At 41.1% G+C, this 18,048-nt stretch overlaps 1 protein-coding gene across 4 annotated transcripts in view; it reads right to left on the reverse strand.

Annotated features, from left to right (window-relative positions):
- Positions 1-18,048, reverse strand: part of ACSBG1 (acyl-CoA synthetase bubblegum family member 1) — a 42,740-nt gene that overhangs the window by 24,007 nt on the left and 685 nt on the right. The window contains exons 2-3 of one of the 4 annotated variants that reach the window (XM_039384074.1): positions 17,818-17,964; positions 2,584-2,666 (exon numbers count right to left, since the gene is read on the reverse strand). In XM_039384074.1, coding sequence (XP_039240008.1) covers positions 2,584-2,655 — 72 coding nt within the window. In that variant the 5' untranslated portion in view covers positions 2,656-2,666; positions 17,818-17,964. Of the gene's footprint in view, positions 1-2,583; positions 2,667-11,768; positions 11,929-17,817; positions 17,965-18,048 lie in introns of those variants that run through there. The other 3 variants (XM_039384073.1, XM_027712214.2, XM_039384072.1) reach the window with 3 other exon arrangements.

Consider the following 18,048-nt stretch of genomic DNA (forward strand, 5'->3'; position numbering starts at 1 on the left):
AGTGCAGCCAGAAGTCATTACAAGCGACATTCTTCAGGGGTTACTCCTAAGAACAACACTGTTCAGTGATGGCGCTGCTGTCCTGGACAAGAGAGAGAACACTCACAGCTTCAGAGGTGACCCCAAACTTGAGGAACCGACCAACGTGCCAATCCATCCATAAGGGACCTCAGCACACCAAAGGACGGGCTGACACAACCTCAGAGCTCCACAGGGGTGAACATAAGTCTTGCACTCTGGGCAGGACAACCCAATGCCCCAGCAGGGACCGGATGGCAGCTCAGCAGGACAAACCCTGTGGCTCCTGGGGGCTGGATGTCCCGATGGAGATGAGGGCTGACTGCATCCCAGTTGCACTGGCAGGATTAGAGCCAGCACATCAAGGAAGGTGATGGTTTCCCCTGCTCAGCACTCCTTGAGGGTGCACCTGAAGCAGGGAGCAGCTCTGGAAGCCCCAGTGCAAGAGAGAGATCCTGACAAACTGACATAAGCCCAGGACAGGGATTCCCAGGGGCCAGGGGCCTGGAACACACCATGTAGGAGAAGCCCCTGCAGGAATTGGGTTCCTCCAATCTGGAGAAGAGAAAGAATGAATCTCCCTGCTGCCTGCCACAGACCAAAGAGGGTGCTGCAAGGAAAACAGATTCTTCTCAGAGGCACCCAGCAGAAGAACAAGAGGCAATGGACATGAGCTGCAGCAAGGAAAACTCTTGCTGGATCAAGAAAAGTTATTTCCCAATGTAGGTGACTCAGCTTAAGAAGAGGGATCGAGAGGCTGTGGAATTTCCATCCCTGGAGGTTTTCAAAACTCAGCTGAACAAAGCCACAAGCCCTCCTATGAGCAGAGATGGACTAGTTGCCCTCCAGTGGTCCTTTGCAACATAAATTACTTTGTGATTCCATCAGTATGAAGCCAGCACGAATGAGTTCTCTTCTAAGTCAATCTAATGGTTTTAAGTCATATAATGCTTGCTACCATCAGTAAGGGTACTCTGGATTTACAGATGCATTAGAAAACCCCAAATCTGGCCTGCTTCCACAGCAATGAGCTTCTATACATTGGTGGAAAGGAATGGGGAAAAAATTCCAGAACAATCTGCAGTCCTCACTGAACAAATTTAGTCCTGAGGTTGCAGAACGTATCAATTATAAAGTGAGAAAGACAGTTCTGCACAACTAGAAAACATCAGAATCTCCTCCTTTTCTCTTTATATACAATGTAGACCCACTGAAATTAGACACTGACCTTCCTTCTCATGAAAGATTATTTGGGAGAAGTGTTTGAAATTCAGTCCTCCCTTTCCCACTCAGCATCTGCAGAGCAGTGTGATGTGTCCAAGTCAAACACTGCTTCTCATTTAAATGGATAACAAGCAGTGCCACAGATTCTCAAAGTCAAATAAAAGACAAAGTCTAACAAATTGTAAGCTCCTGATTCATCAACTTAGAAGATCTAAACAGCAATAAAGGAACTGCTTAATTAAAATGGATGAGGTGTCACTTGTGTTTGCAAGGAAATTATGAGGGAACAGCTGGAATGGCTTCTCCCCTCATTGTTCTCCTCACCTGGGTGGCAGAGCTGTGGTCACCTCTGCAGGAGTGGCTGCATGGCATGTGCATTCCTTCCTGAGCATATTTCTCTAAACTGCAGCCAGCAGCAACCTCTGGGAGGAAGGCAGGGTAGGTACTGTCAGCAGTAACCAGAGTCCCAGATAAATTCTTAGAGAAATAGGTCAGAGCCTTCCTGAGCACACAAGTACTCTGCAGAATCACAGCCTCGGTAATAATCTAAATATAGAATGTGTGCCTCAAATAGTTCCATAAATACCCTGAAAATTGGAAACCAGACATTAGTTATCACCTTTATCCATCCAAATTTATTTCCTGCATCCTGAAAGAACAAAAAGCATAGAGCTGGCAGGTCAATTTTGGGAATGAATCTACTGTGTCTCAAAGAACCGCCTTTTAAAAAACAAAGATATATCCATACAGGTATGATTTTATACATGTGTATAAAATCTGCATGGGAGATTCCTACATAGATCTGATATCTATGCAGTCATTGCTCCAATTGTCTCTAAGAACAAATAGCACATTTGGTTAAATGAGCACATTTAGATACCAGTAGCAGCCTCACCAAGGCAACAGGGAGCTCTCTCAGGACAGCAAACCTTGCAAGGAACCTCACAAAGTTCTGCTAACAAAGCTCCTTTAATCCTCCCCAGGTGACAGCAGGGGAACAGGCTGTGATGCCAAAGGTAACACAATTTGTGTGATTTAAAATGGGATCAGTCCATTTAAAATGGATTTAAAATGGGATCAGTCTGGTTTTCATTCTTATCTGGCCACCACCTCAAATACAGACAAAAACTGGGAGAAACTATTGAATCCATGCAAATTTACAGCTCCTGAAAGTTTTTCAGCTGCCCAGACTCACTTCAATTTTATTCTTGTTTTTTTCTCTCCTTATCCCAGCCCTGAAAAATTATCAGCCATAACCTGCTAGAATAGAAATACAAATTACATTCAAAAAGAATTCAAAAAAGAGCTCAAATGTCCAAGGATCACCTTTGACAGGCTCACCTGCTGGCTCTGTGCCTTCACCCTGGGTCTCCTCCAAATGGGGCAGTGAATCTCTGCAGACACTCTGGGCATCTGGAAAGCTTCTAAAAGAAAATATAACTATTAAAAAGTTACCCAGGAGTGCTAGTGGGATCCAATGCAATCAACACAATGGTTTGAAGTGGAAATAAAAACACAGCTTCCAAACACTTCAAAATACAAACTGGTAAAAACAGGAAGCTCAGAGGTACCAAGAACCTTTTGACTGTTGCAAGCTCCACTAAAACCCAGTTAAACAGGGAAATGCCTTCAAACTCAGGATAACATTCCTTATTTCATACTTTTGGGTTCAACATCATGGAATACACCAGATGAAGGCACTAATTTTGAACCCCCACAGAGAGGCCATGAACCCTGCAAGTACAAAGAACATCAATTTTAACCCTGATCATGCTGCCCCTGTACTGATATCACAACACCTTGGAAGTTGTCACTGTTGGTATCTGTTGAAGCTCTGAGGTCAGGGGCTTTTTGGTTGGTTTTTTTAAGGAAGAGAAGGCAATTCAGTTCCTAACAACAACAACAATAATAATAAAGTTTCTCAAAAACTTCCCCAACACAACAAATTATCATTAACACATGGATGACATTAACTTTTCCTGGCTTAAACAGACCAAGTTAAAAGCACAATACAAACTCCAACCCAAAAAGTCTGCAAGGAATTACGTGAACAAAATATCCAAACAATAACTAAGCATTTAGAAATGACTGACTGCACACAGCAATGAACTGTGGATTATTCATGAATAGCAGCATAAAGACCTTTTAATGTAGCTCATTTCATTTTAAGAACAAGTTAGGATTTCCTTCATTCCTCTCAACAGTAGAGTCCTGAGTGAAGCTCAGAAAGTCCTTCCCTTACACACCATAATAAATTAACTCAAAATGTAGGAAAATAAAGTTGAAACGATGCCCTTCCCAACTTTCAAATAAATAACAACTTCAAAAGCCATTTTCTACCCAGCAGTGTCAGGTACAAACAGCAGGACCAAACACCACACCAGACACCATTTCCTATCTCATATTAACAACTACACTTGTAAAACAGTTCTATGTGGAACACTCCTAGAATTTATTATTGTTATTCACAATGAAATCATGCTTTAAAAATGCCTTAGCCACGCTGGGGCCCTTTCACAATAGTTTAGCAGACTTTGTAATTCTTCACCCATCAGAAGTGACAGTCCCAGTTCATTTCCTCCCTTCCTCCTCCTCCCCAGATTCCCGAGTCTCAGGTCACAAAAGCAGCCGAAGGAAACTGAGGAGTCATCACTAATCTTGCCTGTGAGGACATTTCCTCTCCTGTCAACAGGCATAATGGGACAAAACATGAAAGGGCTTGTCTGATAAGCAAAAAGGGGTCTGAAAATAGGCACTGGTTTGGTGAGGGCGAATGTTGATGAGAACCTGAGTAATTTAAATATAGAAGGGGATTATACTGCATTTTGAAAGGTAAGCCTGCATCTGACACATGGTGACTTAATGAACTGGGACTGCAAAGAGAGAATGACAGACCAGGAAGAGATATTTGGGAATAAAACCAAAACAAGACACCTGAAATAACTTAAAAACATGTGTTTTATCTGCCGTCTCAAAACACTTGATAGTTCTTGAATTTTTTCCTATCTTACAGAAAAACTACATTTGATGTTTTGAAATCCAGGGGAATCTTTTCCTTTAAGTATCTTCTGAATAAAAAAGCTTTTAAAATTTTTATTATTTTACAAAACAAACAAAACAAAGTCTTAGTCTAAAGATATGTGAACAATCCTTTTGAGGAAAAAAACTAGCAAAAAAGCCTTCTGAGGAAAACAGCTCTGCAGTAATGTACCAGAAGAGCCTCCTCTGAGGCTACTCAAAACTTTAATAAACATCATTAGTGACTTTTCCTAGATTAAGATCTCTTTAGTTTGCTTTAGTCTCAGCTGTTATAGGCTTCTGGTTCAGTTTATATTATGTTCCCTTTATAGAAAAATAACCAACCACCAAGTGTGAATTTCTGGATTCTTTCTGGTAATGCTTCACCAAGTAAAAGTTGTATGAGGAGCTCTACCCATCCAGCATGTTCATGAGTGTTACAGCTGGGAGCACACATGCCTGGTAGCTGTTACCTCCCTCCATGGATTAAGGATCCATTTGAGGGTGAGGCTTTTTTTTTTGCCCTGAAAGTATAACTAAGAAATTTCCTCTTCCACCAACAATTTCCGTGGATATTCAGAACCATCCCATCCCTTCTGAATGAACACATGCGGGTTTGATGTCTTTCCTTTTACCTTCTGTCAGGAGTTATTCCTTTAAAACTGAAGTAAAGCCCCCAGGAATGGTTGTGTTATTTGGAATAGTTCAAGACTGAACTGGGCAGAATTCAGAGGGACTGCCTGGCCCAAGCTTGCTGAGCACACTGCAGCAAGGAGAGAATGCACTGCAGAACCCCAGCTCGGGGCTGAGATGCCTCAGCAAAGCCAGAATGCTTTGGAAATCTCGACTTGGGCTCCTAAATATTTTATTAAGACCGAGGTTCTGCATAAATTATTCAGTGTTCTTAGTGCAGGGTCAGTGTTTTCCAAAATCCAGCTACCAGTTTAGAAGTGGATTTTCCACGTCTGATTTCTGCCTTGGAAGTTTACAGTTCCAAAGGTAATACACAAAAACCTGCACAGATCCCACCCAGAGAGGATTTAACAGCGGAGGTCGCTGGAACAAGTCAATTAGAACAAACTGAGATCATGCTACAAAACCTTGATCAGCTAGAACTAAACAAAGCATAGTTCTGCATGGCTCCATTAACAGGGGTGGGTTTTGAATGACAGCATTTCCTGATGTAATTTGGGATTTAATTTCAAGGTACCATTCCAGCAAACATGACCTCATTCAACACGTTCCCTTCACCTGAGACAGAGGCACAGAATTCTCAGGGTGACTGGCTTATCCAGGGGTTTGGGGCCAAGCACAACCCACCTGCAGCTCCCACCACTGCCCTCTGCCAGCTGGATGCTACTTCCCACTGAAGCTGTTCCCACACATCAGGCCAAGCTGGAAAGCAAGAATCTGAAAATTCCATATATTGGAACAACAAAGGGAAAGCTTCCCTTCCTTCAGTGTTTCCATGATTGCAATCACAGCTCTAGTGAGATTTATCTTTGCAAAGCCATGCAAGCAAAGTGCGGGTGAGGTAAAATAATGACTGATGGAAGTGACAGTCCTTCCTGCTGGGATGAGTCACCAGGAGCAAAGCATCCCATCTGGATTTGCTGGCATAGCCATTACTGGTTTTATCTAAGTGTTTTTGATAGCAGCCAGTGCATACAGTATCATTTCTTATTGTAACTGCAGAAACTAAATGCCACAGCTAAATCTCTCCACTTTTATCGTTACAAAATGCTCTTCTGCCAATCACACACCAGAAAAGCTGTTTGTTCTGTTACCACAATGATGCTGAGTGATTAATGGCACTACTGACTGTGATACTAATTGCCATAGGTTTTTCTTTTGTTTTGTTTTAAGGGAATTTGGAATTAGCCTTTTCCTTCCACAGGCTCTATGTTTCCGTCTCTGGTAATTAGAATTTCTGCTTGCAACTCATACTCCAGGTCAAATACAGTCAGATATTTGCTGTCACCTAAATTCTTTCCTCACAGGAAAATTTTGAAAAAATACTACCAATAAAACTGAAGTAAATCTATAAACTCAGCCTTTAATATGATAATAAACCAACGATTTCTACAGAGAAAATGTTGTACAGAAATTCTCACTTGAATAAGCCTTACAGGATACACTCGTTGTCCTGTGTAATTAGGTTAGAATCTTCTCTCTCAATCTAAAAAACTATGAAATTTAGGTTCTAGGGTATGATATATTTTGGCCTTAATTCTGCAGAGTGATTTCTAATATCATGAATTGCACCAATATGAACACTGTTTTGCAGCAGTCATATTATCATGAGATTTGAGGGGAAGCTATTCATTAAACAGATTATGTATAGGGGCAAATAAAAGACATCTCATATTCTGTTTGTATTCCTATTTTTTATCACTATTGTTCAACTCCTGTAACGTTGTCAATGTTAAGTTTTTACTCTGCAGGGCTTATTAAACTTTTAAAAAATAAATCAGCTTTCTATAAACTTGCAAAAATAAGCCAGTTATCAAACAGCTATATATGTAAATTGTTACTATATTATCCAGGTAAAGGTATTCCTTTAGACTTCAGCATATTTACTTATAACCCTTTACACACATATAGCAAGCCAAAGTACTTTTAAGTCTGGAAGTCACATTCACAGCTGCTCACAAAGATTTAAACAAACATTTTTTGGCAACTAAACCAGTCAGTAGCTCAGACTAAGCCTTCACCCAGAAGCCCCATTCTCAGCTCCCAGACCTCTGCTGCTGGATTCAGGAGGATTGATACCATCTCCTCCTCCCTTCCTTGGTATTCCCATGCAGAGCTTTCTCCCATTACACAGCTTCTCCACTCCCACCCTGCTCCTGGGTACTGTTGTACCACGTGTGTGAGCTCACCATGTAATGAAAGTATTTTTATTAATTAGTTATTTCTAATGGTTTAATGTCTGAGAAATGTTCACTGCTGAAGATTCTGCATTCACAGTATACATTATCAGATAAGCTGAGGCCTAATTTTAGAGGAACAGTATGTTCAAGGTGCAAGGCTCTGGCTCTGGTCAACCATGTCACTGCACTTCAGGCCCACTTAACTTCCCAAGGTTTTATTATAAAACTATTGCATGATTTCTGTGCTTTTGTCCCTTCAAAATAAACCACCCTGCAGACTGTCTGCAACAAAGAACACAGCCAACAGCGGGGCAACGCTCAGTAACAGTGTCTGCTGAGTCCACCCAATTTCCCTGTCGCTTCCATGCTTTTTCCAAAAAGCAATCCCACCCAGCTGCTCCTGGGAGTGCTCTCACAGCCCTGCTTCCAGCCTCAGTGGCTCTCAGGAAGGCTCAGGGGTGTTTTGCCCTCACTGTGATGACCCAGAGCTCTGCAGCTCCTTCCTCTGCTTCGCTGTCCCTCCGAGCACATCATTTCCAGGCTCCCCTACCTCCAGGCTCAGCCATGTGGCAGCAGCACTACTTCACAGTTCTTACAACACAGTCTCCACCTCATAATTAAACTCCTTTCTCTGCCTGCCTTGCCCAAAGAAGCATTTTGTAAGACACAGGTGTTTATCTCGGGTAGCACTGCGTGCAGAGCCCCATTTGCACGAGGACTTCCTTTCTCAAACGCTTTTGTTGAACTGGCTTTCCTAACTATTAATCTGATTTAATACACAAAAAAATAGGCTGAAGTGGAAAATACGCATTTTCCCAAGAGGGAACTTTTCCATAAATTTTGTTTTAATCTTTCACTGCTTGCTTCTCCTAAGGATGACTTGGTGAGTTCCTCCTCTAAAATCCTACAGTTTGGTTGGTTGATTATTTAAGTAATCCACAGTAAAGTGGATGATAAAACATCCTTCTTCCAATCAGTGTCTATGTTTGACTGCTTCATTCTTGGTGACAAGTGTCCTAAATATTTATCCCTGTTCCAACACTGAGAAATTCCCACCCCCCTCAGCTTTTGTTCCATGTTCTCTAGGACAACCCAGCTCCATACATTCCACCAGCCTTACTCTGCATCAGAGCTGCTTTGGGGAGTGTTTTGGGTCTACATCTGCACATTCTTAAGAACTTTTCATTGGGTGTTAGACATTTTCAACAGCTCATTGTGGCATTTGAATTCAAGATGGAATCATTAAGTATTCATCTGACAACTCTTCTGGCAGCAAAAAGCAAGGGCTTAAATTACCTATGGGTACCTCTGAAAGCTGTAATGATTCTGGCACTTTGCCTAGAAACTTCAGAAACCAAATATCTTCATCTGGATCCTGTTCATGAGAAACCCTTTTCCCATTCCCCCTGCATCCTGCAAGAGCCAAATCCAATATTTTAAAACAGAGCTCTGGGGACACATTGTAGGAGTGAGCCCAAGACAATAAATTTAGAATCACAGACCTGCCCTAGAGTTCTAGACAAAGGCAATAAAGTCACTCTGACTTGGATCAACACAGCACCACAGTTTTGACAGCTGAGCAGCTCAACAGAAATCTGTGAGCAGCACAGGAATGGCCAAGTAGCAAATACTGCACCTCCAGACTCTGAGGAGCTGTCAGTTGTTACCCAAGACATTCTGAAGATGTTTTCTCATTTTTTTACAGCATAAGGGAAAAAAAAACCCACAGTAATGACACACAACATTAGTTCTTTAAACCCTCAATTTCTATTACATTTAAATTCCTCCTATAGGAAGGAATAAAGAAGAGAGCCACAGGAGGTCCTCGTGGACAGAAGGACATTGCTGTCTGTGATGGCTGGTTACCTTATTTACTAATTACTCCTCTATTCAAATGAGGGCAATATTATAATACACTCCTTATTAATTCTATTTAAAATTTCCCTTTGCCCTCGAAGAACAGGTTAGATTTAGCTGCTAATTGGTTCTCATGCCCCTGATGAGACTCAAAAAGGGGGCCACGGATCAGCCCAGACATGTTCCTACTCTTGCAAAAGGGGTCAGCTGATTCCACAGTCAGTTTGCTTTGCACAGTGCACAAGAAGCCAGTCTTTCCCAAATTACTCAGACAACTTCTTCTCTCCCCAAGGTACATTTAAAAGCAAAACAAATGCTTAATAAAGAACAAAGTAGTAGAGATAAAGTTAGCAGGTGAGACCCGTTTTACCGTATAACACACTTGGCACACACCTTCTAGGAGAACATCCTTACTTGCAAAAGAGAGAACTAAAATATTTTTTTCCCTTGTTAAGAATAAATATTCCCAAAAATCAGGTCAGTTATTTTGGTGACAGACCAGTTTTACGGATAGCTGGGAACTATGTGGTTGAATAGGAAGAAAGGAACAATAAACCCAGGCTTTTTTATTCCACCCAAAAAGGCTCTATTCAGCAGTTGGGAGCTACTACAACCCTGCCCTGACCTTGGGACGGATTTTCTGGCTCTGTTCTCCCCTGCACAGCAAAAACCCAGACCTGGAGCAGAAATCTTCCAGTAGCTGCCTCTGTCTGGCTGTTTGCAGGGAGTGCAGCACACTGAGGTCACAGAACTCATTATTTCATCTCTTCCTCCTTTTTTAGGTCACACTGATTCAATTGCAGCCTTATAAAAGGTCTATTTTAACTCTTTCCAGCTTGCTAGGATTTTATTCTCTTTACCTAGTTCTTTCTACCTGGAATCCTGCTTCCAGCACACAGGAAAAGGTATCTGAGTTTGCTACCTCACTTTAAACCACACCAGGTAAACAACACTATTCACCAGGATAACATGCCCTGACTTCTTCCAAAAAAATAACACAGAGGTTTTATGCCAAGGGCTTTGAATACATCATAAGTATTTGGAGTTCTAGTGCCTGTGATATTCTTTCACTAGACATTCAAAAACAAACTGAATGCTCTACATCTTTCTAGTACAGGAAGTTTAAATTTCCTGTTTGCTGTGAATGCAAACCACTGTATATTTTTAAATTCTCCTCTAGCTTTTTTTTCTTCAGCAAAGAAAACACAGAAACTTTTCTTTTTTGCTTAAGCATGTCACAAATAGAGGCATGTGTGGACTAAAATAGAGGCATTATTACTGATTCAGCAAAATCCTAACTTTCCTGAGTCAGAGGGTACATGTGTCTATACTGATCACAAGTCAAATACTGTTTTATGATCTTTGGACGGATTAAACAGAAAATGACAATTCCTGTACTAACTGCATTAGGATTCCAGAGGCAACAGCAACACATTCAAAACTTTTCAAAGATTTCTTCACTTATTCCTGTTCTGAAAACCTTAAATCTTTGGATTGCTCCTTATGATTCTTATGCAGGATTACAAAGCCCAGAACAGAAGAAACCATTATGACAGAAATTATCCCAACAATCCTTTACCTGAAAGGCTCAAGCAAATCTTCCAAGAGACATAACACGCAAGTTGTTGCCTAAAAAAGTGTGAAGTTACATTTAACTTAACAGAAGACTAAGTATCATACAACAGTTCAGTCTCTGGGAATGAATAATTAGTACTTAGCAATCATGACAAACTTCTAACAATCAGAAGCTAAAATATTTCCCGTGAGATGTCTTGCTCTGTTTTTAAAGTAAGTATTTCCAGAAACTCTAGAGATGGGCAGCTTTCTCTAACAGGAGACACAGAGCAACAGGAACAAGAATGTTTTACTTTTGTGCTGCCTAGGACAGAAAGGAGACAGCAGCCAGTAGGATTATCTTACATGTAAAAGGTAATATAAGCATTAAAATAAACTGTTCTAAAATTCAGTTCTCTAAGAGATGGGTTACCTGGATAGTTCTGTTGCCTTTTTGGGGAGGGAGATGGTCTATCACAAGGATCCATTATCATCTAAGGATTAGTCCCCCAAATCCAGAAGGGAAGAGACCTACTTCCATAGCTGCAGGTAGGGTATTTCTTTAAAGTCCATTCCAAGTAGATTATGTGCATTGTAAGACATGCAGAGCAACCACTACTGAACTTCCAGAGTCTTTAGTGCCACTCTTACTGTCAGAGACACAGCAAGGATGGCACAGGAGCACGGGCTGTCAGCTCTTTATTCCTGACTGCCTGGACTTTGCTGTTCTCTGGTATTTGAGTGTGCCTGTAACTACCTCATGGTAGAAAAGCCACTGACCACTCTGAATCTTAAGACTCTACAAGCTGACCAGTATTTTCAGCTACTCTTCCATATTTTTGCTGTGAGCAGCTGAGCCCCGGGAGCTGAATATACCTGTCAGAACTGCTGGACACAAAGCCCTGCTGAGCCCACCCCGGGGCTAAAGAGCCTCTGTGCTGTAAAATAAACACTCTCCAGCCAGATATATGCCAAAAGGATACAAGCAACACAGCCCATACTGAAAGATGCTGTCAGGTTTAATGTCACAGTAGAAGTTAGCATAGGAGAATAAACCCATTTAGACCCCTCATTACAATTTCCTCTCATTCCAGCCTGAAAAGATGCACCTTCTTCTGCACTAGAGACACCATTAGGCAAAGCTGTGGCTGCAGTACAAGACAAACTCAAGTTGTGAAAAATTGGTAGGTCAGTTTATTAAAATAAATGCTCGAGCTACTTTACCCATTTTCATGGCTTCCTGAAACACTGCCTGCATTTTCATCCTGTGGCTGTTTGGTGAGAGTCTCTCCACTGTTAGGCATCCTGACAAAGCCTCCAAGGCTGGGCACAAATATGCTAAAGGACTGTGCGGGTCAGGCAGAAATAAACTACTTGGACAACTGAAGAAACCAACAGTGACGGGTTATTTGTTAAAAAACCCACCACGTAACACAAGAGGAGGAGACTGCAGCCACAAAAGCTGTTTCTTTCTGATTTTAACATGCTTGAAATGTCGCAGTGCCTGTGAGCTGCTTACTGTTAAACTTTCCTTTTAATTCAGTTTTCTTTAATCATCCATGAGAAGAATTTTAATGAGCCTACAATGCTTCAAGATGCAAATCTTTTCTTTTGCCAAGATTTCCGACAACTTCGTTCACGGAGGTTGAAGCAATTCTAAATTTATTAACTCTAGTTTCGAAAAAGGACGTTCAGTGAAGCTATTTTCTTAAAGAAAATGCAGATTAATTACATTAGGAAATGCCTTCAAGTCAATTATACCTATGAAGCCCAGCACTGCAACAGCCAAGCCCCTCCTCCAGCATCACAACTACACCAGCACTTCCTCGGCTTCACCAGGCCAGGCCTGTCCTGTAATGTGGAATTTTCTACACATGACTGAACAAATTACTGCCCAGGATGTAAGAAAGTCTGGTGCAGCTACTTAGGCCACTGCTACACTAGTCAACAGAACAAGATCCAGAGAATGGCTCAAGCCACCCACTGTGAGCACCTTCCCTGGGATGGTTTGGTCTGTGTGCAGTGGAATTTCCCTGAGCCAGGGGATAACCTGGAGATGGTGTTAATGGTTACCCTGTCTGGAGAGGAGGAGGGATGTGAGCCATGCTGTGCCATAGCCTTCAGAGCCAGAGAACATCATCTGGAATGTTTAATTTACAGTTCAAACACAGCCACAGCGATTAGGAGTATCTAAGACTAGTAAATGTTAACTTTATACAAAGATGTGGATTTTATTCCAGAGTATCTTACACCATATCCAGATATGTGATTGTAGACAATGCAATTTGTAGTGAAAAGAAAGAGAACTTTGCAGTGAGATCTAAGGGGTCTATTCTCACAGCAGAAACTTGCTTTGAAATAACCCAAACACAGAACAGGGGATATTTCAATGGTAAAAATGCGTCATCTCATGCAGCAAAAATTCATTTTTGTCAGGATTGATTTAATTCCTTCAATTTGGGATAATCCTCCAAGCTCTGACTTTGTTCCGATGATTCTTTGCAGGAAGCTGCCTCAGGTATCTTCCTTGGGCTTGCAACCAAATTTGCAGTAATATAATAAAACTGTTGCAAGAAAACTAATTTTTTTTATTCTTCTGATAATCTAAAATGTTTTACATGCTATATGAAGGAATCCAGTTAGACAACTGCTCGTTACCTTGCTTGGGTTGCACGTTGGGTGTTGAGTGGCCAGGTAGTAAGCTGGTCTCATGGCTAAAGCTTGTACTTTCAGCAAATCAACAGAAAACCTCAAATATACATATCTTCTACACACACTGTGTTTAGAGAGGATTTTTTTGTTTTATCTTGATTTTCCTATAATCTTCCTTAAACTTACTGTTGGTATTTTGACACAATCAAGGATTCCTCAATGATAAATCACTTCCTCCATAACAAGGGTAGTTGCAGGGCTGGCAAGTGGGGAAGCAAGGGGGATTTACTGGGGGGAACTGGTGGAGAAGAGTTGCTTTTGGACTCTGTATCATGTGACTGTAACAGAAAACTCACGACTGTGACAAACTGTAGGTTTCCAGCTACAAATACTCCTGTCCCTTGAACAATAGGCTCAAGCTGTAAGAAACAGTTCTACACAAAATCTGCCTTTGTAGTTCTGGTACATTCCTAGGCACTCTTCAAGTTTCAAGAAATAAATCCTAATGAATGAGGCTGGCAACTTGTGTAGAACTCAGCAGGAAAGGCCTTCACCTCAAATCATTTTTCCATGCCGCAGCTTACACGGTGCTCTGATCCTTTTCCTTTCTGCCTAGACCTACCTGCACACGAGCTGCATAAGACTGAATTTTTGTGGTGGGCTGGGCTGCTTTTTGCAGCCACAGGTCAAGATTTCTGGGCATTGCCAGGCACACGAAGCTGTGAAGGACCAGAAGAGGCAAACGGAGCTCCTGCACGGTTCACATCCTCTGCTCTGCAGTTACCATCGGTCTCTCTCGCAAATTTGCAAGCGATACCTCAGAGTTGAAGACCCCGTCCCCACAAACTTGCACCGTCACAAGATCCCCCACAGAACTACTAGAGGGGCCCAAACAAAGCCACGTTGTTACCACGGTCAGCGAGCAGCCCCGGCGTGGGTGGAGCGTGGCTGGGACAGGATGTTTCAGGTTTAATTCACAAACGCCGCTATGGCAACACGACACTCCCCGAGCTCTGCACTCCCCCAGCTACTTACCTGGGAGGCAAGAATGGGAATGTGGATGTTTCACCATAAAACCTGTATTTCTTTAAAATGAATGCAGGAGTTCCCTAATTCTGGATGCTCCTTGCTGTTCATCCCAGTCAGTTTAAGCAACCGTGTGATAGCCCCCCCCCCTCCTTTTTTTTTAAGTCGTGTAACTGGTAACAAATATCTTAGTGTAAAACAATGCTTTTTGGAACAAACATGATATCATGATATTAAACTGGCAGTCCCACTGTTATTCCAGCCTTCCAGCACTGAGTCTAGAAAACCAAACCCTCACCCCACGACAGCCACCAGCAAAACATCTATATAACCTTTACCTTTCCTATTTCAAAGGCTTTGTTACATTGCTTTATAAAATGGCACCACTTCTAATCTTTCTTTCATTATTTTCAATCAGTTCTCTTAGAGCCTGGCAGCTTTTCAACTTGCTACTAATTGCAGCCCTCTGCCTGCTACGTTCCTCAAAGGCTCTTAACTGCATTTACTGTGATTATTTACAGCTTTCTCACACAATACACTCACAGAGCTTTCTTTTTCCCAGTTTCTCATAAAATTAAGGATTTAATCTGGCCGCTAAAACACTGTAGCTAAAATAAAAACAAAATTAGCTCCACAGTTACTGTTAAATGAGACTAGGTTTCAGGGTTTATGAAAACTACTAAATCCAAACGTGTCTTCCAGCACTACTGTGGCAAAGCCTCCATTTAAATCTTACTAAACAAGTGAGTCTCAACCCACACCTTAAAGACCAACCAATTTACACTGCTTTGGGCCAAGGATATGATGCTGAGGGCAGATTCCACAATGAAAAGTTCCAGGCAAGCAACATCTTTTTAAATTCACATATGTTTTTTTACACTAATTCATTTCTAATTCAGATTAGAGAAAGGAGAATTTTTCCCCCTACCTGGGTCTCCCCACACTTGCAGAACTCTAGAGAATTTATCCATACTCAAATCAGCATCCATAGGCAAAACAGAACTGCCTTGTGTCCCTTCATCAGGTGAAGCAGTTTATCCCACAAAACCCTCTGCTCCCCACAAGCACAGCCAGCTGAATGTATTCATATTTCACCAAATTCCCACCAGCAACCTCCCTGTAAAAGTGTTTTCTCTCATTGACCACACCACAGCAACAGGATTTTCATTTTGCTTTTCTGGACAATGTATTCTGCTTTCTAGGGAATTGTTCCCCAGAAATACAGAGAATAAGACAGTAGTTGGTGCAAAGCTTCTGGAGTCTGAGTGCCAGTAAAAAATACCTCAGGTTTGCCTGTAACTCCCAATTTGTACTAACTAAGGAAGAGGCTTCTGGGGAGGGGGGAAAGTAGCTGAAAATGCACATCTGGAGAAAGAGGCAGCTGTTTCTGAGCAACTGGAGAGAGGCAGAACATCCTATCAGGTCAAAACAACAGGCACATCCAGAAACTATTTTGCTCCTTCTTTCTGAGGAAAAGATTGGTTTAGACTCAAAGTAAGTAGCTGCATTTTCACATTTACCTATAGGTGTTCTTTTATCCTGCCATATTCGCAGTCAAATTTTCTACAGGCCCAAACCACTTAGAGATGCCCAGCCTCTAACCAATAAAAACTGCATTATGAAAACAGGTCTTTCTTACTCTTTCTGCATTACTAGCAATTAAAATTAATTACTACAGATTGACGCAAATTTTAATTAAATCTGCCTCAGAAAAATCCTCTAAAGATGCTACTCACTCACTGTACACTGCCTTGAAATAGCTCAAAGCAAATGCCATCATCTAAATTTTATTGCAGATACAGATCTTTTACTCTCCATCTACAGCAAAACGATTTTCCCAAGGAATTTCTGTGTAAAACATCCCTTTCAGATATTAATTCTGGGTCCAGTACTGTTAAAGGGCCATTACATGGAACTGTTATACTTGACTTTTTAAAGTACATTTTTAATAAGACTAAATATGATAGGTTAAAAATATTATTCCAAGAGTGTTTTCCTAACAGCTTTGTAGAAATTGTGATACCTGTTCAGGTTTGGATGCTTGAAAGAATCCAGCTCAACACTAAGGAAAGTCTGCTGTGATTCTATTTTCACCTTCCTGAGGAACTACTGAAGCTCTTTACACAAATTTAGTGTGACTGAACAGACACAAGTTTCCAGCCCTCAGATTTCTGATTTTTTTTTCCAGGTGTTTATAATAAAAGTTATTCTTGGCACTTCCTTACAAAAATCAAGGGAGCTGCAAGAAGCTGCAATTCAGCAGATTGTCCTCTTACCTGTGTCTCCAGGATGCTGCTTTCAACAATAAGGAGAAATGGTAATAGGGCCAGATAAAAGACAAGAGATGCAAACAAGTAGATTCTGGGAGTATTTGATATAGCAGAGATTAAAAGATAAATGTATAATTTGTGTAGCATATAAAGATGCCGCATGCTCCCAAGGTCAGGGGGGAGGCAGTGGTTTAACTCTTGTTTTGTGCAAACAGAACCCAGCAGCAGATCTAATTATTCCCCTTTTCCAGGCCAGTCCTGCCTCCTTGCAGAGCACAGAAATTCTCTGCTTGTTTTCCTGCTTACACCTACCCACAAATTTGACGCCGGGCAATAAAAAGTGACACGGCGACGGATGTTACATGTGGCAGGAGGGAAAGAAAGGGAAAGAGCAGTGAAAGAAATCAGCTGTTCATCTGAAAAGTAGGTAAGCAACTGCTGGTTAGCAACCACAGAGTTAAGGAGGCAAAAGTGTGTAGCAAAAGAAACAGAATTGGGTACAGATACCCTTGATCACCAGGTTGGTTGAGTAAAGGAACCAGCACTGTAAGTGCTGAGAAATGTGTCTGCATTGTAAAGGCACATGATGATGCAAAGGATACCCATGGACTGCTCTCTCTCCTATTTTTGTAATCCAAAACACCAGCCCTTACTACTTTTCCCACTAATTCTTTGAATAAATAACGACTTCAGTTGCATCAACTGGAACCAAAGATGGAGAAAACAAATCTTGAATTTCAAAGTCAGTGTAACCTGATAGCTCTCTCTCTAATAAAAGGAAAGTAAATGAAGCAGGAGGCTCAATGCCCTTAAGCAAAGCTCCATACCAGCCAAGTTTTTGGCTGTTACTACTAGTAACAAATGTTAACAGTAAGAAACCACCCACCAGTCTGAGTTCTTATTCTATTTACCAATATCTACACATGCCTACGCAAGGATTTCTACTCACAGAAATTATATACTGTCTTTTTACAACATATTATAAATTGAGCTCAATATGTGCTTTGAAAGCTTCTCATCTGCTATTCAGCTACTGCAAAGCTAGTAACAGATCTATCATTTCTTCTTAAATAGAAATATTATGTTCAGGACTACAGGATTATGGTGAATTTATCTTTAAGGTAAAGACCATTATTAGAATAAACCTTCTTTTTCCCTTAAAAAAGGGATATATTGTTCTCAGCTGACAAGTTTACAGAGTAACCTACCATAGTTATTTTAGAAAATAATTTCTGTATTTGCTCGTCACTATAATTTCACAGTTGCAAAACACAAATTTACATGTTCAGCTGCTGATATTTATGCTTGGAGAAAATAATAGTTACCAACACTGATTTCTTTCTTGTGGTTTTGAACTGTTCCTTTCACTGATATTTTGGGTTGTTCTCCAGTAATTAGCTCCCCCTTCTTCAGTACGTTCACATGTTTAATACAAGCAGGTTGCACTAATTCAATCTTCTAATAGGGTTTACCTGAAACACGATAGGAAGTTCATTATAACAGCACCAGAGCTTTAAATGATGACAAATTTTCATTCAGACCCCACATTGCTTTTT

The sequence above is a fragment of the Pipra filicauda genome, unplaced genomic scaffold, assembly GCF_003945595.2.
Source record: "Pipra filicauda isolate LSUMZ 115617 unplaced genomic scaffold, ASM394559v2 scaffold338_size783178_pilon, whole genome shotgun sequence".
NCBI lineage: Eukaryota > Metazoa > Chordata > Aves > Passeriformes > Pipridae > Pipra > Pipra filicauda.